This window comes from Trifolium pratense, linkage group LG2, assembly GCF_020283565.1.
Source record: "Trifolium pratense cultivar HEN17-A07 linkage group LG2, ARS_RC_1.1, whole genome shotgun sequence".
Taxonomy (NCBI): domain Eukaryota; kingdom Viridiplantae; phylum Streptophyta; class Magnoliopsida; order Fabales; family Fabaceae; genus Trifolium; species Trifolium pratense.
This window is the reverse complement of record NC_060060.1, coordinates 50,377,984-50,403,072: the sequence shown is the minus strand read 5'-3', so window position 1 is coordinate 50,403,072 and position 25,089 is coordinate 50,377,984. Positions and strand designations below refer to the sequence as shown.

The window sequence follows — 25,089 nt, the reverse complement described above, 5'->3', positions numbered from 1 at the left end:
CCACTTGCATATGACATTTGTTGTATTCGTACGCATTTCCCGCGAGTTTATGCTAGCGTTCGTAGTTAATATGATTTTGTGTTACGAATAATTCAGCCACAAGGTTTTATTTTCCGATTTATAATTAAAGACAACTAGAATATATGAGACATGATTAGATATGTGGTATGAAGTATTGATAAAAAGGTCATGAAACATGGGGAGTAAGGCGAAACGGGGAACGCCACTTGCACACGACAATTGTCGCCTTGGTATGCATTTCATGCGATGGGACGCCACTTGCATATGACAATTGTTGTATTTGTACGCATTTCCCGCGAATTTATGCTAACATTAGTAGTTAATATGATTTTGTGTTACGAATAATTCAGCCACAAGGTTTTGTTTCCCGAATTATAATTAAAGACAACCAACACAACTAGAATATAAAAGACATGATTAGATACCACTATGAAGCATTTTTTGTCAATATGATTTTGTGTTATGCCTATAAATACCACTTTTATATTTCATTTTAAACACTCAATCAATCAAACCAACTTATTTACTTGCATATTATGTGTACCTTTATGTTTTGGTCTTTACTTATGCTTTTTATAGATTAGTAATTCTAAAAAAAAATAAATGTCTATTAACACTCTTTAAAGGAGTTAATGAACTCATAATCGAGAGACAGAGTTTTTATTTTGTTGGCATAATTGTTTGAAGAAAAATGAAATCATTGTTGAGATCTTTTAGCTAAATCGTTTCCTAACTTTCATGTTTAACAATAGTCTCTAAGATATTGTAAAAAAAAATAGTCTATAAGAAAAAAAATGCATCTTTTAATTATTGCGAAAAAAATCAGGATAATTTATTTTTTATTTTTGGTTTACAATAAATTAGGAATTGAACCTAAGACCTATAAGCATAGTTTTAAAAACCGGACCGGACCGGTCGGACCGGGAACCGGTGGGGTGGCCGGCTCGGTTAGCATGCAGAACCGGTTCTGCTTTGAAACCGTCGAAAACCGCTGTGACCCGGCCGAGTTGATGGTTGAACCGGGAACCGGGTTAACCCGCACTCATGAACCGAACCAGTTTGAAGAGGAAATCAATTATTTGAAAAAAATTCTAAATATGTTGCATATGGGAGTTGAACTCAGGTCACTTGGATACAACAACATCACTACTACCACTAGGCCACTCACATTTATGTGTTATTCTAAATAACTGAAATATATTTAATACTAGTATATTAGTTATAAAACACCATGACATGTATTAATAAATACATTGATATTTTTTTCCTTATTATTTTTAATTTAATATATATTCACTGTTTATTTTAATATAATATATTGAATTATGCATTATTTTTTTTGGACTTATAAATTATGTTGTTCTACTTAAAAATTATGATATAATAATATTTTTATTGACTAAATTATAATATTATACGGTTAGATATGTGAATCAAAATATAAATAATGATGAAATGAAAAGCTTTTGAGTTTTTTCTTTTAAATATATGAAATTTTATTGAAAAAAGTTTGAAGAAATTTTTTTTTTATTAAATTTTATTGTTACGAAATTCAAGTTAATATATTTAAATTTTTTATATAAGCCGGGTCAATAGTCATGCGGTCTGACCAGTGAACCAGTGACCCAGTGCCATGACCGGGTCGATCACCGGTCCGGGTTTTAAAACATTGCCTATAAGCATACTACCCAAACCTCTCACTATTAGATAAACCTAGTGGCTTTCAAAAATTAAAATAATTTAGTTCAAGAACTAATATTCATCGTTGAGCCGTCTCTTAAATAACAATGTGAACCGTTAAATCACACGGTCAAATTGTAAAAATACAAGGGATAAGTTAGTCTCTTGTTTTTGTCAGAAAAGAAAAAAAGTTAATTAGTCTCTTTGTTTTTAAAAAGAGAAGCAAGAGACGGATTAAAAGGAAAAAAAAACTTAGGAGAAAAAAGAAGATGAGAGAAGTTTCTTTTTCTTTTGCTGAAATGACCAAATCCAAGTTAGTTCATTTTTCTATTCTTAGAGGAAAGTCCAACTAAAAGTTGTCCTATTTAAGATTTGAGTTCGGATTCTCCCGAATAATTTCACCCTTTGTGATTTTGTACAATAATAGTCTGTTTAAATATTTGTTTCAGTTTTTTATGTATGTTTATGGTTAGATTGTCTTCGAAATTTATAATTTCTAAATTTATTGCCTTTATTTTGATGCAACCACAATGTTTTAGATTTTCATATTTTAATTGTCGCCAATGTTATTCCTGATATTTCACGAGCTTTAGGCCAAACATAAAAAAAATCTTTCAATTAATATAATAATAGTATTAATACATAATAATAGTTGTACAAAATATAAAAAAAAAATTACTCAAAAATTTATAAGAAGCGGTTTCTTCCTTTCGTTTTGTTTTGATTTTATTAGATCTTCCTTTCATTTTTTTTTTGTTTTTCATTACCAGATAAATATTTCTTAGGCAACATTTTCTAAGCTTCAGATAAAAACAAACAAAAAAATTCAAATAGAGAACAATAGCACCTGTGAAGTAGAATGCTGACTTCAAAGAACAATTGAAAAAACCCCGAACCCAGCGGGTGCGGGTGTGAGTTTCATTTTCCCACCCGAACAATATTTGAGTTTGGGTGGCACCCAAATATATGGGTGTGTATTTGGGTAGTATCAAACCCGCACCCATTGTCATCCCTACATATAATAGTCAGAGGGGACTTAGATGGTGCATTGGGGATGGAAACAAAATTAACATTTTCCAGGAACCATGACTAAAAAATGAGAATAATTAATACTTTTTTCATGACAAAATATAAACAAACTTCACCTTTTGAGACATTACATAATTAATGTATATGATTTATATTATAGATCAAATATATTAATTATTCAATGAACCTAAAAATATGAATTTTGCTTATATTTGTCATAGAGGGAGTATTTAAATGGTCCCATGTACGAAATATGTTGGTTTCGGACATATATGATGCAAGAGCAATGAATTGGCATTGGAATATAACTAACAACTTACTGAATGTAAGAGACAAAGAGGAATTAAGGAAAATGGGCACTATGAGAAAGTAGGGGAAGACATTTAGGAGTCTTGTTACAATTTAAAGGGAAAGAGAGAATCGAAGATTATGATTCTTCATTATTGGAAAAGAATGAATCTAAAGTACAAGTAATGATCCTTATATACACAATGTAGGATCTATCTTAAGTTATGTTACACTAACTTTATAATAGCTTGGCCTACAAGTTAGTTACAATTACTTAGTTTACACTTTGTGTTATCTTTAATATTTGATTCACAATTATCACTTAACAGCCTCCCACAAGCTGATGCTTGGTATATATCAAGCAATCCAAGCTTGGATATGAAATTGTTGAACTTTGGATCAGGTAGTGCCTTTGTCAAGAAATCTGCTAGCTGATCCTGTGTTGAAATAGGAAGCAGCCTCATTAACCCTTCTTGTACCTTTTCTCTCACAATGTGATAGTCTATTTCAATATGTTTAGTCCTTTCATGAAAAACTGGATTAGAGGCTATGTGCAAAGTACTTTGATTGTCACAGAATATCACTGGTTGTTACTTTCAATGTATAAATCCTTCAACAAGTACAAGAGCCAAGTTAATTCACATGTTGCTGAGGATAATGCTCTATATTCTGCTTCAGATGATGATTTGGATATGGTTGTCTGTTTCTTTGCTTTCCATGAAATTAATGATGTGCCTAAGAAGAAACAATATCCAGTTGTTGATTTTCTAGTGTCTAGGCATCCTGCCCAATTTGCATCTAAGTAACCAAGTAGTTCTATATCTGCATTTCTGTGAAAAACAAGACCTATACCAGGGATGTGTTTGAGGTATCTAATGACTGTACAAGCTGCTTTATAATGTGTCATAGTGGGATTATGCAAGAATTGACTCAGTTGTTGACACTACAAGAAAACATGATATTATTTACCAAACTTATTGAGGGCTAAAAGCCCTCAGTAATGTATTTTTAAGTTACTGAAGGCTACAATCCGTCAGTAATGCATTATCCCTCCTTGAAAAACGAAAAACGTCAGATTGGGCATTAGTGACGGCTAGGGGCCGTCAGTAATGTAAGAAAAGGTCTTGGAAATTACGACGGCTACAGGCCGTCAGTAATTAAAGGAGACCGTTGAACATTAATGACGAGGGTGGGCCGCCAGTATTTAATGATGCGTATTGACGAGGGTGGGCCGTCAATAATGTACTTACCGTTGTGAATTACTGACGGCTTCAGGCCGCCAGTAATGCTTTTCAAAATTTAAATTCACCAACGGTCACTTCTCCTATATATTACTCTTCCACAAATTCATTTTACTTCCCTTCATTTTTACATTTTCATTCTCTCTCTAAATTTTCTCTAACTTCTCTCTTAAATTTCATACTTTTAACTCTCATATTTTCATCCAAAAAGTGGTAAGTGTTTGTGTTTTATTTTGACAAAATTAAAATTTTTGCTTTGTTATTTAAATGTATACGTTCTAATATTTGTTGTTTACCATTTTTATTAGCAAGTCTTATTCTCGTGGTCGTGGGTTAGGAGCGCGCCAAGTAAGAATCTACTCGGCACCCAAGTAAGTAACGTAATTTTAATTTATAATACTTAGTGATAGTTTTTTTTTACCGTATACTTAGTAATAGTTATTAATTAATACTTTGTAATTTGTTACTAATATTTTCTTATCACTAAGTATAAAAATTATTGTTTTTGTAAAAAAAAAATTAAAAAAATATATTTAATTTTGTTTATTTCGAAAACAGTAATATTTTTTTTAAAATAAGTATTTTTTTTTTCAAAAAAACAGTATATTTATATTCTTATTTTTAAAAACGAAATATTTAAAAAATTATTTTTAATAAAGAAAATTTTTAACAGTTTGTGTATTTTTAAAAAAGTAATGTCATTTTCATATCTCCATCCAAAAAGTGGTAAGTGTTTTTAAAGTTAAAATTTTTGCTTTGTTATTTAAATGTATTTATATTATGCTTATGTTAAGTATTTATATTATGCTTTTAATTAAATTTTAATATTTTTTTGTAAAAATAAAATTATATTTAATATTTTTTAATTATTTATTATGCAGTATATTTTTTTAAAAAAATTAAATTATTAAAACTAGAATTTTTTAAAAATAATTTAACAATTTAATTATTTAAAAATCAATATTATTAATATTGATTTTTAAATAATTAAATTATTAAATTATTTTTTTGAAAATAATTGTGCATTACCGACGGCTGCAGGCCGCCAGGAATTCACCCTCGAATTCCGTTATTGGCGGCTGCAGGCCGTCATAAATGTTGAGCAGACTGTTGTGCATTACTGAGGGCTCCAGGCCGTCAGTAACGTTATTGACGGTCCTGGGCCGTCAGTAACCATTACCGGCGAGACAAATGCTGAGGGTCCTTGGCCGTCAGTAATGCATGTATTTTTTACGAAAATTGTGCATTACTGAGGGCTTTTGGCCGCCAGTAAATGCATGTTTTCTTGAACTCATGAGTTGCATATGTTATATCAGGTCTAGTATTAATAGTGAGATATAACAGTTTCCCCACAAGTCTTATATATAAGTTGATATCTTCAAATGGTTTCCCATTGTCCTGATGAAGCTTAATAGAAGGATCCAGAGGTGTAGAAGCTAGTTTGGATCCAAGTAAGCCTGAGTCATTGAGTAAGTCTAAGCAATATACTAACACCTTCTTTAGTATGTGCAACTTCCAAACCAAGAAAGTACTAGTATAACTTACCCGTGCAAATGCACGAGTTAATGTTCAATGAAAAATATAGATCTTTTTTTAACACATGAAAAATATGGATTATTAAAATTTCAATATTTTGTGGTTTTTTTAATTATTTGTAAAATTAATTTTATATTTAACGTAATAATTTATTTAAATATGATAAATGATCCAAATTTTAGAGATTTTAAGGAGAAATGGTAGAACGAAGAGTGATACTCCACTCCCCGTTCCCAACCCACATGTTCGTATATTTGTTCTTTTATTTTCATAAAAAAAAGGTCATTAAGCAAAAACAATCTAACGGTTAATATATATTTGTTCTTAATCGTCATCTTTCTCCTTTAAACATTTGTTTTCTTCTGGAGTATTTTATCCCATGTCCCCGTGTGAAAAAATTTCACATTTGAGAATCAAAATGAGGCGATTTTAATGTTAATATTATTTATTTAAGAGTAATGAACGGTAGAATTATTTGTCATTTGCTTGACACAAAAAAAATTTATATAATTTTTTTTTATGCATATCTCATTTGTTAATGGTGCAAATTTTAAAAAATTTATCTATTTGTTTTTATTTGTTTATCTTACAGTGATGTATGGAAAATAAAAACAAAGTAATACATGATATTATTACTTTTAATTGTTTCTTTTTTTATATATAAAATCATTGTTACTTTTCTTGCTTTCGATTGATATTTATCATATTTTTTATATAATAAAATTTACAAATGTATGTCCCACTCCGTGTAAGTTATTTTTTGCTTAATACATCCATGTAGATTATTTTTTTAATCAATACCCCCGTATTGTAATATTTTGTTTGGTATAAATCACTATGTAACTTTTTTTTTTAGAAAAATCACCTTAAGGTAAACCATAATTAATAAAATAATAAAATAAAATAGAAAAATAATCTATGAAGTCAATTACTTCATTCCTTTTATATTTCAGACAATCACACCATTTTCTCTGCTCGACAAGTATGAAGTTTTAGAATAACTTTTTTTGTGAACAATTAAATTACTATTTTTTTTTTATATATTCGTTCTATAGTATAGTCCTTCGAGGAGTTTCTATTATTTTATCAGTATATTTATTAAATATCACATGAAAAATTAGACAAACAAAAAAATAATGAGTAAAAAAAAGAGTACAACATTTATAAATAATAGTAAAAAAAAAACATTTATAAGAATGATTTACACCAATAAAAAATAATATGAATAAAAAGTGTTTTTTAATAAGTAAACATGATTAAAAAAATGACAATAAAATATAAATAAATATTTAAAACTCTAACATCAGTTGATAATACCTAATCCTAATAAAAAATTCTAGCTCAAAATTAGTACAATTATGATTAATCATAAACATCGTTTAAATACAAAGCTTATATATATATATATATATATATATATATATATATATAAATGCATATAACATCTTCAAAAATAAGAAAATAGAACAACGAAAAAGTTGAAGATCATCTCCTTGTAGGCACAAAAAAGACGGGCTACTGCGGTAAAATAAAAAAAGAAGATTATCTCCTTGTAGGCACAAAAAATGATAGCATCAAAATACAAAAATATACTATATAATATTAAACTTGAAAAAAAAAACATGGAAAGAAGAAAATAGAACAACGAAAAAGTTGAAGGAAATGAGAGTGAAATCACCTAAAAAAATAATAGAGATAAAAGATTGCAAAGAGTATAATTTTGAATTGCAATATATAGTGTGTGAAATCGGTTGCAAATCACAGCTATTTATATTAGTAGAATGAAGATCGAAATTACAAATGTCATTTAATAGCAATTATCTAATTGACAAATTATGAGACAAAATGACCTTGTTTCCAAAATATTATAATATAACAATAATAATAATAATAATGTAATAATAATAATAATGAATAAAATATCAAATAATCAAATTATTAGAAATAAAAATTGATATTGTCATTAAAAAAATTGAAATGTATATATTCAATTGTTTCCTTTTGAATGATTATTTTTGAATTAGCATTAAATTTTGATTGAAAATGACACCAAAGAAAAGAACATTCCTTATATGAGTACCACACATAATTTCTATTGAAGATCTTCTCAAGGGTTGCCACATAGATTATGATAAATGAGAGGATGTCACATGTGAAAAGTGATCAAGAGAGAGAAACTCCTAAACATATAATATATAGATTTCACAACACCTAAATCTTTGATTTTGAAGTTGTGATCTAGAATAGCTTTGATTCTATCAATTTCTTGCATATCAGTACCGGCCAATATCACATCATCAACATATATAAGCAAAACAGTGAAATTATTTTGTTGACTGACTGTGAATAAGGAGTAATCAGATGTTGATTGTGTGTAACCTGGCCTTATATCTCTCAATAGTACCATCAGACTTATGCTTAATTTTATAAACCCACTTAATACCAATAGGTTTAATGTTAGGTGCTAGTTAGAACCGGTGAGAAGTGGAGTAACGACGACGGAGGTAGGGCCATCGTCGGGATGAACAAAGTAAGGAGAAGAATTATCAAGAACGGGATTTGGTGGAGGACGAACCATTGTATCAGAGAAGATGATGAAGAAAAGAGTTAGTTACGGCGGAAGAAAAACGGTTACGATGGTGAGAGAAAACGGTTCCGGTGGATCGGTAAGGCGGTTGATACCATGTTACAATCTAAAGGGAAAGAGAGAATTGAAGATTATGATTCTTCATTATTGGAAAAAATTGAATCTAAAGTACAAGTAATGATCCTTATATATACAATGTAGGATTTATCTTAAGCCATGCTACACTAACTTTACAATAGCTTGGCCTACAAGTTAGTTACAATTACTTAGTTTACACTTTGTGTTTATCTTTGATATTTGATTCACAATTATCACTTAACAAGGTGAAATAGAAAAGGTACCTATACGGTCAAGTTGGCTCATATGTTCGCAATGGATACTTTAATCAACAATGAGGAGTGTAAAATATCGGGAATTGAATGCTAATTTGGAATTTGAAGATACCACAAAGGGTGAAAAATTTTCTATGGAGAATTGCGTGGAAGTGATTACCCACAAGAGATCACCTTTAAAGAAAAGGAGTGAAGTGCACGAATTTATGTCCTCATTGCGAAACCACTTATGAAAATTAGTGGCACTTTTTTCTTTTGTTGTAGCAAGCCACGGTAACAACAATGTAACAAAGTGTTGGTAGCCTCCTTCATCGAGGAAATGAAGTGTAACGACCAATGTATATTCATGGAAGCAAGAACTATGTAGTTTAATTAATGGAACACCACCCCTTCAGAGGCTGAAGCGTGGGCTTTGAAAGAGGGCATCACTTGGTTGCGTACTTAACTTGGAGCTACCTAGAGTGGTCATTGAACTATATTGTTTACTAGTGGTAAGCGCCATGAATGATAACTCCGAAGATTTTTTCGAGTTGAGTCATATAATAAATAAAAGAGTGTAACAAATTGATAGGAAATGATATAAAATTTAAGATAAATTTTGTAAAGTGGCAATCAAATTTTGTTGCTCACTCACTTGACATGGCGTCAAAATCTTATGCTAGCTCTCAATCTTTCGATTTGATACCTTCATGTATTACTACAATTTTGATTAATGAAATAATATGATTTTATTATTGTAAAAAAATAAATATAGTCTTACTAAAAAGAGTATATACATGTGTATTTAAATGGCATTAATTAATTAGCATTCTTTTGAGCAAATGAAGTCATCGATATTGACATATTTAAATGTAGAATAATGCTAGCAACACACTCTCTTAACAAACACACTCCAACACACTCTCTTTTATTGGTTGAAATTCACATGGGTCCCATAAAAAAATGTGGACCCATATAACTTTTATGGGACCCATATAAATTTTGACTAATAGAAAAGAGTGTGTTAGAGTGTGTTTGTTAAAGAGTGTGTTGCTAGCACTCCTCTTTAAATGTAATCTAACTGGAGCAGTGACATTAATGAATTGTGTACAATAGAAAATCAATACAACTTGTCTCTTTTGCGCATTTGAAAATCGTTAGAGACCATAAACAATGTATGGCCAGAACAAAAATATCTAAAAATAGAAAAGGAAATTTATAGAAAGTAAATTATAGAAAGTCAAGAAAGAAAAGGTCATGTTATTAATTAGAAATGGACAGGAGAAAATTTCGGGGGAAAAAAAAAAACAAAAATGTTTCAATGGTGAAAAAATGTTGAAGCAATAGTATAAAAGGGACGCAAAGGAGTCCCAAAAAAAACAACAACTATCTTCTTCCAATAAGAGAAGGAGATAGGATAGGGTTGATAACAACACTCTTTCTTTATTAGTATTTTTTATTTCAATAATAAATAAAATAAAGAAAAAATAAAATGGGTCGTGGGATGGTGTTAGCTTTGATGCTATGCCTCTTGGGCGTCACTAACGTTTATGGTGAAGACCCTTATATTTACTATACATGGAAGGTTACCTATGGTACAATTTCTCCTCTTGGGTCTCCGCAACAGGTTATTCTTATAAACAATCAATTCCCAGGACCTGAAATTAACAGCACTAGCAACAACAACATTGTCATTAATGTGTTCAACAACATTGATGAGCCATTGCTTTTCACATGGCACGGTATTCAACAACGTAAGAATTCATGGCAAGAAGGTACTCCGGGTACTTCATGCCCCATCCTTCCTGGAACTAACTATACCTATCACTTCCAAGTGAAGGATCAAATTGGAAGTTACTTTTACTATCCTACCACCGGTCTTCAAAGAGCCGCGGGTGGTTTCGGTGGTCTTAGAATCTTCAGTCGTCTGTTGATCCCTGTTCCTTATGCTGATCCTGAGGATGAGTATTGGGTTATCATTGGTGACTGGTATGGCAAGAGTCACAAGACTCTTAAGATGTTGTTGGACAGTGGTCGTTCAATTGGAAGGCCCAACGCTGTTCTCATGAACGGTAAAAACGCTAAGGGTGATGGAAGCGATGAGCCACTGTACACAATGAAGCCAGGAAAAACCTATAAATACAGAATCTGTAATGTTGGTCTTAAGGACGCACTTAACTTCAGGTTCCAAGGACATACAATGAAGTTGGTTGAAACTGAAGGCTCACATGTTGTTCAAAACAACTATGACTCCCTCGACGTTCACGTTGGACAGTGCTACACTGTTCTTGTGACCGCCGATAAAGAGCCAAAGGACTATTACATGGTTGCCTCCACTCGTTTCACCAAGTACAGTTTGATTGGAAAGGGTATTGTTCGTTACACCAACGGTAAGGGTCCTGCTTCACCTGTGCTTCCACCTGCACCTGTGGGTTGGGCTTGGTCTCTCAACCAGTTCCGTTCTTTCCGATGGAACTTAACTGCTTCTGCTGCTAGGCCTAACCCTCAGGGATCTTACCATTATGGTCAGATCAACATTACCCGCACCATTAAGTTGGTTAACTCTGCTAGCAAAGTTGACGGTAAACTCCGTTATGCTATTAACGGTGTTTCCCACGTTGATGGCGAAACACCTTTTAAGCTAGCTGAGTACTACGGTGTTGAAGATAAGGTGTTCAAGTACAACATCATCTCCACCGATGAACCCCCAGTTGATCTTAGGGCCATCACCATTGCACCTAATGTCATCAATGTGACTTTCCGTAACTTCATTGAGATCATCTTCGAGAACCCCGGAAAGGTTGTCCAGTCTTACAATTTGGGAGGTTACTCTTTCTTCGCTGTCGCTGGTGAGCCAGGAAAGTGGAGCCCAGAGAAAAGAAAGAACTATAACCTTTTGGATGCGATCAGCAGACACACAATTCAGGTGTTCCCTAAATCATGGGCTGCAATAATGTTGACATTCGACAATGCTGGTATGTGGAACTTGAGGTCTGAGCATGCTGAGAGCCGTTATTTGGGACAACAACTCTACATTAGTGTTCTATCACCGGAAGGTTCTTTGAGGGATGAATACAACCTTCCTCAGACCCAACTTGTCTGCGGTATCGTCAAGGATATGCCCAAGCCTGCACCCAAATACACTTAAGAGTGTTGTTTTTTATTTATTTATTATCAAATTCATTTCTCTCTATGTCGTGCAACTATTGTAATTAACACTCAATCATAGAGATTGATTATCTATCTTGAATGAATAATATATAATCAACCCTTTCCTTTGTTCAATTACGTACTCATTTTCCCCTTAACTAATATTAAGTAACATTTCTCAAATTCTTCTTCCAAATATATATATATATATATATATATATATATAAACAACAAAAAATATATGACTACAAATAATACAACCAAACTGATAAGAACATCAAGATTTTAATGTAAAAACTAAAAACTTATTTAGAAAAAGCTAAGGGTAAGAGTAGTCTCAATATGCTGCGCACAAACTTTGCCAACAAACGACCAAAATAACCAAACTCATAATAAAGGACAATATTGTTTTTAGTTGTGAGTTTTAAACCAGTTTAAGAAAAACTGTTAAAATGTTAAAGAAAAAATGCATGTACTCTAAAATTGTATGAAATAAGGTACATATGAATCTATGAATGATACTACATGAAAACAATAAAATAAAGAGGCAAGAGTCTAAATTGCATGTAGACTAGATTTTTTATGTACAAGACCTATTTACGTATGTATAATTAATATATGAATTGTGTACAATTCTGTGATATACAATTTTCTACGGAATCTTAGTTATAACTTGTGCTTTTTGCTGGTCTCTCGAACCTTATTCATTGAAACCCACTTCGGTTGATCTGATGGTATTTACTTGAGACTTGGGAGTGTGTTTTCTTTTAAAGTCTCAAGTTTAAATTCTCTTTAAGACCATTAGGTTATAAAAAAACTAAAAAAATCAATTTGAAAAAAAAAAAAAACATAAATTACCAATATATTGTATTACAATGTTAAACTTCAAGAATTGCAGGATGCATTTTTGGCCTAAATTAAACAAGCGGCTATGAGCCGTAAGATCTACCCTGCCTTGAACTGGATCACCATTCTTTCGCCCTAAATTTTTCTTATGGAAAAAAGTTGCAGGATCCACTAAAATATTTTATATTTTGTCATAGCATAGCCATACATTAAAATTGTCTTAGTGAAAGTGAATTATATTTTTTTTATAACCCTGTAATTCTTAGGAAAAAAATCATAATAGTCTAGAGTTCGGCCGCGAGGTAAGTAAAGTATGGTCAAAAAATTCTTCCACCCAGGAATCGAATCTGAGTCCTCCCGAAATCCGTCCTTTTTGGTGAAGCTTATTAACCACTTGAGTCCAATAACTTGGTTGAGTGAAAGTGAATTTTTTACTTTTTTTTGGCTTTCACCACCAGTTTAATCTGGTTCGGGAGTCAGTTCTAGCATCAAGTGGTTACAACCTCCTCCCGATCGCAGTTGCGGGGATCGAACCGTGGTCCTCCCCACCAAATTCAGCGTCAATCACCACTGAACCAACTAACGATTGGTGGTAGTGAAAGTGAATTTAGATAGTGTAAAAAATCTATTGGATTTGGGTTTTGTGGATGAAATTAAATAACGTGATTAAAAGGTGAGATTCTACTAAAAGCAGTCTGTTAATTAGTTTCTCAGTTGATATTAGTCATTGGCATTGCGGATGAGTATTTTTACATGTGTTGCTTAACTACAATATACTTTGAGTTTAATTATAAGCTGGATCAAAGAAGATCAATGTATTCAGTCCCATTTTTTTTTCTCACTTTCACTTTATAATTAAGATCGGAGGAAATACACTACAGAAAACACACGCTTAAACTTGTAGGGAAACAATTATCCAGGGGCAACCTCTGCAAAAAAACAATGTGTTAGTTATTTTTAGAGGGTTTAACCCATCAATTTTCTTTTTTACAATACATAAAATTTAAAATTTAGTGTTTTTAGGATCCTTTATTCCAATAATTTTTAGAATTGTGTTATTTATAGTGAGAGAAATACTTCTATAGGCATAACTATAAATCATTTTGATTTAGGCACACTTACATAACTTTAAAAAATTAAAAAATAAAAAGAATAATTAATAATAATTGTGTGACTATTTTATTTTATTTTTATTTTTTCTCTGTCTGTGTGCCTAAATATCTTGTATTTGAGTTTGTGTCAATCCAAGCATTGCTCTTATAGTGAATACTATTATCACGAACTCATCGCAAAAACATGGGTGTGGGTTAAAGTAAAAATGAAAAGCTAATACCTTTACATTTATTTATCGTGATTCTTTTGTGAAACTTTTAGCATGAGATATAACGTTTTTCTTATTTTTGATGTTCTCATTCCTTCTCCCTTCCAATTTACTTTCTTTAAAATAATTGCATTTTTTGTCCTCGTATTTTATTAAACTCGCGGAAATAGTCTCTTTATTTTAAAATTGAACTTTATATGTTCTTCTATTATTTAGAAAAATATTTTTGGTCTAGTAATCTAATGGCTAGAAATACCCTAAAATCGATTTTAAAAATACCTTAATTCTTTCTCTTCTTATTTTAGAGTATTTTATTTTAGCCATTAGATTACTAGACAAAAAAAATGTTACTAGACCAAAAACCTTCTTTCTCTTATTCTTTCTCCGGAAATAGTCTCCTTATTTTAGAGTATTTCTAGTCATTAGATTACTAGAAAAAGAAAATTTCTAAATTACCCCTTCATAATTTTGAATATTTACCCGTCAACAAATGAAAACAAGTCATATGCATGTGAAATAAAATTTTGTTACAAGTTAGTTGTGAGTACCACATGCAAATCCACTCATGTGACTTGTTCTTATTGGTCGATGAATAAATAATCCCAAATTATAGAGAGGTAGAGTACACAAATAATTAACAAGACAAAAAAGAGGAAAAAAATGATAAAATTTCTTGAAACTTTGGATTTTTTTTAGCATAAGTTGTGGTCCTATCTTGGTCTAACTTTCTTAATGTCAAGTTTCTTTTCACCCTCTTTTATATATTTCATCTGATATTGAATATAAACACAAAAGTAGATTCTCATTATCTTTCAAATAGACATAATTATGAGCGTAATATTATTATTATTATAAATATTGTTTGTAACATTGAAATCTTAATTCATATCTAATAGAATGATATGTAGCGAATTTGACAGTCGGAGACGTATCTACGGAAAACTCCATTATCAAACTTCTTTGTGTTCATCATCGTTTGTTTTTTTGTTTTTGTTTTTTGTTAGTAGTTGTGCACAACACATAGTATTGAGGTCTCTTAGGTACCTCCACCTCATGATCATTAATATAAAATAATAGTTAATGGATCACATTTTTTTAAGGATTTCGACTTATAGTTGTAGAGGTTCGACTAGAGATGTTTATGGTTAAGTTTGTATGTGACTTCACAATAAATATTAAAAATATCATCTTTGAGATGGATTCTTTGGTAGTTGTTAATATGGTTATACTTTGGGATCTACACCAAATGCATTCCTCCAACCTCTCCTCTAAGAGGTGCTCTCTTCCCCACCTTCCTAAATGGAGAACAATTGTTTGTAGTTTATCGCGAGGCAAACCGATGTGCTGACATGTTAACAAACCTCAGACAAGATACTCTTTAAGACTAGTATAGTACTAAGCTACTATACTACCGACATAATGCAGCTAGCACAATTGCCTAGATATCGTAAATTCGATCTCTGATCAATACATATGAATAAACACGAGTTAAGAGATAACGATCTTAAATAAAATTTTGTAACTCGATTAATTAGTCTCTAACAATAAATACGTTTGTCCAAAACAATAACTTACATTTTACTCTCTCCGGTCCTATATATAAGAGAAGGTTCACTTTATAGATTCATTAAGAATTTAATGTATTTTATCCATAATATGGTCTATATACATTAGATTCTTAATAAATCTAAAAAATGAAATTTCTATTATGAGAAAGTCTACTATAGGCACAAGCATAAATTATATGTGTTAAGCACACTCACAATTGTTTTTTTAAAAAATAAAGATAAAATGGTTAAAGTGGAATTGATATGACAATTTTTTTTTTTTTATTTCTATATGTATTATGTGCCTAAAGCTTGTGCTCAAATAAATTTCTCTTCTCTTATATATAGGACCAGCAACTAAAAAAAGTGGTCCTGCATAAATTTATTTTCCATTTGTTGGTTATGCTGTTGATAAGTTCAGGCCTACATACATTCTTTCAAAGATTGGCCACTTATTCTTATGAACATTATTGGTCCAAAACCCAACTTGTGCTTCATCATTCATGTACAGCCACAACACAATAATTAAAGGAAAGGAGATAGATAAAGACATGACCCATAAATATTTATTTCTTATACTTGAATAATAATATAATTTATTATTATATTGAACATTTATATTACTTTTTCCTCTATTTCACAATAATACAAGAAATCACATCACATCACATCACTCACTATATAGTAAGTAAACAACTACATACTAATTTGAGAAACTTATGCACTTGACTTTAAGCTTTTTTAACTATGCTTGCTTCCACTTAAACAAACATGTTAACATATTTTTATATTTATTTATTTATAGTAACAACAATTAAACTGTTGCAATTGGATATTTATTTATAGTAACACATAATTAAACTGTTGCAATTGGACCAAGATTAACATTTGATGATTCCTTAAATGCTTCAAATCTTGGTTCTTTGGCTTGAAACTTTAATCCAGCATAAAGATTCATGTAATCTTCAAAAACAAATTTTGGGTAAACTTCATTATTCTCTTCAATCAATGTTGGTGCTGGATAAATAACAGCATCACTACCAGGGTTGTAGAATGAAGCTATGGACATTCTTGTTCCATCACTTTGTGCTATCACACGGTGTTCTACACTTTTGTACTTGCCATTTGTTATTACCTGTTAAACAAAATTAATGTTTTTCATGAATCATGTGTTTTTGCATTTTACATGTTTGTGAAAATGTCAATATGAATTTTTAGAAGAAAAAATGTTTTTTTTTTTTTTTACCTCAAGTTGGTCACCAAGGTTGATGACAATGGAATGATGCATGGGAGGAACATCTACCCATTTACCATCTTTGAGAAGCTGAAGGCCACTGACTTTGTCATCTTGGAAAAGGAGGATGATTCCACCGGCATCGGTGTGTGCACGGAGACCTTTAACAAGGTCTGGTTTTGGGCATGGAGGGTAGTTTGCAACCTTGGTGCCAAAAGTTGGTCCCTTTGATCCATATAAGGCTTTTTTGAGGTACCCCTTTTCTAGTCCAAGATTCTCACATAATAAGTCTAACAACTCCTCTGCTAGTTTCTCTAGCTTCAAAGCAAATTCCTTCATTGCTTTCCTGCATCATTTCTTGAATAATTTAGAATCTCATATGAAACTGAAATTTATAGCTTGTGAAATATTAATACTTTGTTTCATCTCCTATTTTTGAAATAATTTGTTTTGTTAGTATGTCATAGATGCGAAATACTTGGTTTCTCCAATGACTAATTTCTATGGAGAACCTGATCCGGTTAGCCACTTTTAGTGGAGTCTCTTTTTCCAACCACGTTTTTCTATCATAAGACTCAAACCAGAGACTTTACTTAAGAGATCTGAGTACAATTTCACTCGGAGTAATGTAATGTTGGTATTAAAATCATCATTTAGTATTATGTAGATAATACTCTTAAAGAAGTTAAAGGGAGAAACAAACAAAAATGCATGAAACAGTGTTTAAAATTAACATGAAATTAATATGTGACCTTTTTGTTTTGCAAATTCAGCCAATTATTTGTGTATGATAAGAGTGATAACTTATATGTTAGGTAATGTAAATATTTGATATGTGTAACCTGTATTCATCACTGAGATCAGGGACCTCTGAAATGTTTGACTCAGGTAGGTGACGCAAGTGGAAGGTACTCTCCCAGTCCATATCTTTGACCTCAGTTTGAACAGCTTCTAGTCCTTTGTTGGCCACCAATTCCTTGAATCTTTGTTCCATGCATATTCTGTAGTGTTCTTTTGTCAACCTCTCAACAGTGTCCATTAAGTCATGAGGTATACCATGATTCACCAGCTACAAAAAAAAAACACAAACATGAATACGGATTTAGAGACCAATGTAGAAATTTATATGAAACGAAAAAAAAAAAGTTTTATTTATCGAGTTCATTAGGTACCTCGAAGAATCCCCAGTTTTCACAAGCATCTTTGATTTTCTCCATAGTAGCTTTTCTCTCCTCACCATTGATTTTTTCTAAGTTGATAATTGGAAAGTTCTCCATAATCTCTCAAAGTACAAAACTCTTTGTGTATGCTTTTCTTTCTCCAAGTTTATTGTAAGTTGCTTGGTTTATGATGCATGTTAGAGTTCTCTATAAGGTGGTATTTATAGACCTTTTTACATCAAAGACCAAATACACAACTTATTATTATTTTAAATCTAATTGAATATATATTTTAATAGTCTGATTTGTTCAGCTTAATTTTCTTTGTTTATTATTAATAGTCTTAATCAGAGCTTGTGTTTATTTTGGGTTCTTTTGGTTGATTTGTCATAATAAACACTTGGCATAGTTTGGACCCACTTGATGGCTAGTTTTTCCTCTTGAACATTTGACCAAATTCAACCTCAAAGGCTGCCGCAACCTCTATTGGTTTCTATTTTATTTTTACATTCTTTAAACGTATTTGAAAATGATGTTTAAGAAGGAGCCTCGCATTTCCCAAACGAAAATATTTTTTGGACGTACTTTCTAACATAGTATATATAAACATAAACATACGGTTTTGATTGCATACAATGTCCGATATACGATGTCAGATTTTTGTGTTAAAATAACAATTTTTTTTACCCGAATTATAAAGCATCCCCTCGAAGAAACTAGTAAAAGGTTACACGAGTGTTTTTTGTCTAAGCATTTTAACCTAATATTCTTAGATTGGGAAAGACTATAGATATCCAAAAAAAATAGGTTAATTACGAGTGGAATGGTTAATAATTATACATGCAATGTTCGGCTTCATTAATAATTTAGATAGATTAGGCACTTACACAATATAGGAGTGTTACAAATTAAACAAAACTTTGGGTGTTTTGTTGGATATTCTATTTATGCAATTTGGTTTGCATTCTACTCAATTAACAAATTGATTATTTCCTTGTATATATGGACTATTGCTAATCAAAAGCAAAAGCTCTAGGACTATCCTAAAAGCTTCCTTGCATTCCATCCCTTTAAAGTTTAGCAATGCATGTGATCAACATCCTATTTCATTAGCTTACGGCTCTTAATCTAACTTAATTTATCTTCTGATTGAATTCTCAATCATAATCTTCAACTTAGATTTTTAGTTGGTTGAACTCTTCATTTTTGTAATGCATGGAATTTTGTACCCAACGTGTCATATTAGAATATCAAAAATCGATTTATTACTTTTTTCAATGTCATCCTTGTTTATTAAAACAATTGTAGGGTTATAAGACATGCATGCACGTATATAAGAGTAATTGCAACTATAAGGCGAGGTAACGAGAGTATACAATATTTTAGTCTTAGGTGCGTCTTTCATCTGCTAACAAATAAGGACTAGAGGACAACTTCAGTTGTAGTGCTTGATTTTAAAATTGTCCGTGAACGGGAAAGACCGGGGTTAAGGGACTGGACAAAAACTGAATTTTATGTCTCCCACTGAACCATGAAACAACTTTTCATCATTAGCACAAATTGTCTAAAATAACAAAATAATTTTTTATCCACCAAACAAATTTTGTACAACACTTTAAACTATCATGTACTATTATGTGTAGTGTTTATATTTTGCCGAGCAACCGAACATTTAACAAATAGGAAGTACTATTTTGTCTTTGTGTCAAATATGCTATTTTGTATTAAAATTTTATATAATTAATAACTTTTTAATACTATGTTTGTGTTATGTTAAACACTAACGGGCTCTTGCAGTTTGTGTTTCAGTGATATTTATTACTTCGTCTATAAAATATGAAGTATGAAAAGTAAACGTCTCCTACTCTACTTGTATTCTCAGCCAAATTTCTTAAGAATATTTGCGGTAACTTTCAAATACACTCTAAGGATGGAGTGTAGTTATTATTAGGATATATTTTATCAAATCAAATAGAAATTAATACTACTATTTTTGGTGGTGAAGCCTTCATTGCATGACGACAAATATAATATGTCGCTGTTTGAGAGCTTGCCAATATATAGGAATTATCAAAAAGAAGCAAGATGCAATGTATATTACTATATTTACATAATTTGCTCAGACAATAAAGAAAGAAAAAAATAAAGGCAAGAGGAATAATGGCATATATCTTCATAGTTTAGAAGTGAATGATGAAGATTAGATGCAACTACACTACATGTGCTCAAAATAATTGCATATATAAAATTAAAGCAGTCCCATTCAATATTTTTCTCTTTTTTTTTTTTTTTTGATTTGGTCATTTGGTATTTTTATGATGTATGCCTATCTGATCTCATTATATTTTTAATATTGGTCAATCAGGACCATATAATTGTTTATTTCGTAAAATGATAGTCACAGAAAAAAATGATAATAAAATGAGACCGGTGATTTAATAGATATGGTATGGGCAAAAATAGCATATACGTGATATATTTACCAATTAATGTTATAGTTATAGTTGGTCCCATATTGCGTTGCAATTGAAAGGAACTGTTAACATGCATGTACCATTGTTTCATTATTACTTTCTTTTATATTCCACAATACAAAATAATTAACTGACTAAAAAGTTGCTTACAAAATAATTAACTGACTAAAAAGTTGCTTAATATGTTTTATATTCTCTAATTGTATAACAATACACATACGTTTCACATACATACATACATGTAATTTTGATATTAAAATAAGGGGACTGTGTTATATTATATCATTATGTATCTTATTTCGGCAACTATGACGGCGAGCTGAGTAAAGTCTCATCTTATCTGAAAAAATAGAGGTTGAATACTTTATAAGTGAAAAGACTCGTAAATCTAATGTCTTAAGACTTTGGATAAATATGTGGTATCAACGCATAACTTCTTGAAGTATTTCCCATACGATTAATCGGTTCTTTTTCCCAGATTTTACTCTTTGCAACTGTCATGTTCGAAGCAAAATATTTTCAAATTAAACCACGAATTAGAAATGTCCACTTGTATTGTTGCACTTGATCCAATGTGGATGAGTCGAAAGTCATAATGACAAAGATGGTTAGGCAGTGTTAGTGTGTCCCGTTGAGCACATTGACGAGGTTCAAGTGTATGGTTGAAAAAAAAAACATATTTATTTGCATAGCTATGATTCATAAGCTCAAAAACTCTCTTATCCACTCTAATAGAACATGATAGGTGATGTGAAGTTCAATACGATCTCGACTTCCCCCTCTAATGGATCAAAATTTTGGACAACTATTTATCCTTAATTTTTTGTGAGATCTACACTATCCTTCGATAATTCAGAGTTATTCATCCAACAAACAATGTGAATAAGCCATATAAGTAGATTCACATGTAGTAGCTACAACTAACTTTTAACTTTTACTTCACAAGCATATGGATTGTTCTCATTAGTTGTTAGTAAATACTTCCAAATTATCAAGGGATGGTGTACCAAAAACCTAATTTTTTTGTTAGAGCCAAACCTGGTTCAAAATTTGTGGGACGGATGGATTGGTGCCTATAATGGACTGGACCGATTTTTATACACCTTTCACTCTTTTTTTTCTTCTTCTTTCAAGTTTAGCGATTAGAATTTTATATTTTAATGTGAATAAGTGATTGTACCAAAGTTCGAACACACATTTCTACATATTATATATAAAATCTCTACCGAGTTATGTTCACAAAACTATATACATTCTTAGCTCTGATTATGATGAGTTTCTAAAAAAAATAATATGATTGAGTTGAAATTCTACACACAAGAGACAAGACAGTCATGGCCACATTTGGATATTTCTTGCCCCGCATGATTGAAAGTAAAATTGCCATAAAATTGGAGAATATGCGGTTTTAGTTCCTCCACATCCACACATTTGCTTATAACACTTTGTTGATGAACTTTGGCATAAAAAGCAGCTTATATATGAGTCACATAACCATTAAGTTATTCATTCATTCATGTATTTGCTATATACATCATTTATAGAGTTCATCACTCACTCAATACCACTCTATCATTCTTTATATCTTTATTTTCTGCTTGTAAGCAAATTGGACCTACAGAAAATTCCTTTTATGATCATGTCCCCCACCACCACCACGAGCCTTTATATGGGGTCCATAATCCAACTCATATTCTTTATTTCCATTTTTCGGTACCATTTGTGAAAAAATACATTTATAACTGTAAGATCAGCCATATTATATATCTTAGAATGAGATAGTGTTTATCTTATCTACATCAACATTATCCATACGTAATAAAAAAGCGGGCTCTAGCTTTTTTTTGAGAGAAAATCTTCCTTTTCTCTTAAGATTTCTTTCTTCCGGAAAAGGTGAAGGTTTGGGTCAATTTTGGGTTTGAAATGATTCATCTATATTTTATTTCTCTCTCTCTTTTAATCTAAATAAATAGTTTTTATAAAGATTTTTTTTTTCTGGCGCTATTTGATTTCTCATCTTGTTGCGGTGTTCGATTGATTCATATTAAAATATTATTGGCTTCAATAAACTGCCAATTAGGCCAATATTGCATATCTAGAAATATGAGCATTTCGGTCAATTTGGTTTTATCATATTATTATAGGCATTTTATCACTTATCACTGTTGTATGCTATTAACTTAGATTTTGTGAGTTTATTTGCAGATTCATCTTTTTATTTGCAGCAATGTTGAATCTATATAATTGAATACCATTATTTTTAGTAAAAAAAAAAGTGTTGTAAAATACTCTTTAATAAAATAGAAATTTTATATCATAAATAACAATTTTTAAATGTCTAAAAAGTTTTTTAATACACTTTTCCCAACATAATATTTGTATATTTGTTTATTTAACTAATATACTTTGTGTCAAAAGAAGAAAAAAAAACTAATATACTAAAAATAAGTTAATTTGGTAAAATTCTAGACAACAATAATATCCTAAAGTTAAGTTTATTTAATTAGTATTTTCTTTTATAATTTAAGACAACAATAATATCTTGATTAATTTTTTTTTTTTTAAAAAGAAGTTATCTTCTATTAAAAGAATTAAACCAAACTTTTTTTAAAATATTCACTTTTCTATTTGGTAAAATTCACGTAAATTCCACCATTTTACATGGAACTTAATCTCAAAATATCAAAATCTATAGATTTCATCTAACGAAAAAGTTAGTGTAGATTTTTTTTAGTTAAGTGTTATTGGTACTTTCTAAGTAGTACTTCATTCGGTCTTCTGATATATAAGATAATTTAGTCAATTTTTTTTAGTTAATGGAGATTTTTCAATGTCATGATATAAATATAAAGTTTTCACCATTGTTATTGATGATTAATCTGTCAAAAAACTTACGATGTAATATGGTAGACATTTTTCTCTCAACTAGATTTTTTACATACATAGGAGCCAGCTTAAATGGCTTAAAACTCTGATTATTTAAATCAATTCATTGTTAGTGTATATTGTTGGACAATGGCAAACTGAAGTTTTTCATATTGTTGCATTGTGATGTCCCACATTGGTAAAAATATTCCTTTTCTTTTATTGACCAATTTCCTTAATTGATTTTTAATCAATTCTAATTGTTTTTCTTTTAACAAATTTGTCCTTTTAATGCTCTTGATTGGCTTGCATAACTCCATTTTATTAGAATTTTCTAACTGTCAATTGATTTAAATTAGAAAAGAAAAACGGTTTTTCATTGTTTTACAATTAGAAAAGACTGTCACGGTCTTGTGACAGAACACAGAGAAAACTATCTCTTTATTCCACTTATTTTTCTAATTATTCTACTGCTAAACTCTGGGCAATTGTTCTGTGATTTCCATAGCCTAAGGCCACAAGTGCACGTGTTCATAGGCTCGTTGTGTTAACCTTGGGGAGCAGTCGGCAATCTAGATTGCATCAAGGTCTAGCCGAATTTTGCTTTCAAGGAAGTGTTTTTTTTTCACGGCACAACAAATATCTAATCAGTGTTTTCCATTTCTGTTTTGTACTTCTGACTTCTAAATTTTCCAACAATTTGAAAGCAAAATTTTCCTTTTTATTAAGTATTAAACAAAAATGGCTGGAAGTCTATCAAGAATCATTCCGGATATGTCGAAAATGGAACCTCTAGACGGCTCAAATTATAGGAGATGGTCTCAAAAATTGTTGATTTTGTTTGAAGCCTTAGAGGTTGATTATGTGTTATTTGAAGATCCTCCTGCTAATGTCAACGCTGCGGTCAACGTTGTTGAATCGTCTACTCCTGCTACCCCTGTCGTCACACCGCTTCCTGCAGAAACCAAGAAAGCTAACGAAGAAGCTAAGAAGAAATATGAAAAGGACAACAAAACTGCAAGAGGTCATTTGCTTGCTCATATGGCAGATAATCTGTTTGATCTTTTCATTAATCAAAAGTCTGCAAAGGCAATATGGGACACTCTGCTGAAACGTTACGACGATGACGATGCTGGAAGAAAGAAATATGTTGTAGGAAACTAGATGCGTTTTCAAATGTCAGATGACAAACCAATCATGGAGCAAATTCATGAGTATGAGAATCTAGTTGGTGACATACTAAATGAAGGAATGAAGATGTGTGAGATATTACAAGCAAATGTGCTCTTAGAAAAATTTCCACCTTCGTGGAGTGACTACCGCAACCAACTGAAACACAAGAAGAGAGACTTGTCACTTCAAGAATTAATAAACCATATGAAGACAGAGGAGGCCAACCGACTTAAAGATAAGCATGTTTTACATTCTGTAAATTCAGTTAATGTTAATGTTGTTGAGTTTGCTGATCAAAACAGGTCAAAAGGAAAAGAAAAAAGGTTCCAGAAAAATGGGCAACATAAAAATGGACAACAGAAAACACACACTAATATCAACAAAGCTGACAACAAGATTCAGAAAAGAAAGGTTGATTGCTATGTTTGTGGCAGAACAGGTCATAAAGCTTATCAGTGCCAACTGAGGAAGGGACAACAATATAATAACTCGAAGCCTGCTGCTCCATCTGCCCCTCAAGCACATCTAGCAGAAAATGAAGAAGTGATAGCTTCTGTGGTAGTGGAGGCAAACCTGGTGGACAACAAGGTGGACTGGATTCTAGATACCGGTGCTTCTAAACACTT

General features: G+C 31.1%; 2 protein-coding genes across 2 annotated transcripts; one reads left to right on the top strand and one right to left on the bottom strand.

Annotated features, from left to right (window-relative positions):
• The first annotated feature begins 10,073 nt into the window (after nt 1-10,073).
• On the top strand, nt 10,074-12,044 carry LOC123908347 (L-ascorbate oxidase homolog). Its single transcript, XM_045958977.1, has one exon. The coding sequence runs from the start codon at nt 10,186-10,188 to the stop codon at nt 11,839-11,841; it is 1,656 nt and encodes a 551-aa protein (XP_045814933.1). The 5' UTR covers nt 10,074-10,185; the 3' UTR covers nt 11,842-12,044.
• Nucleotides 12,045-16,109: 4,065 nt separating this feature from the next.
• Nucleotides 16,110-18,206, bottom strand: LOC123908132 (1-aminocyclopropane-1-carboxylate oxidase). The gene is made up of 4 exons (XM_045958671.1): nt 17,964-18,206; nt 17,634-17,860; nt 16,804-17,137; nt 16,110-16,692 (listed from the first exon to the last, which is right to left on the bottom strand). The coding sequence occupies exons 1-4, from the start codon at nt 18,066-18,068 to the stop codon at nt 16,414-16,416; spliced, it is 945 nt and encodes a 314-aa protein (XP_045814627.1). The 5' UTR covers nt 18,069-18,206; the 3' UTR covers nt 16,110-16,413.
• Nucleotides 18,207-25,089: the final 6,883 nt, after the last annotated feature.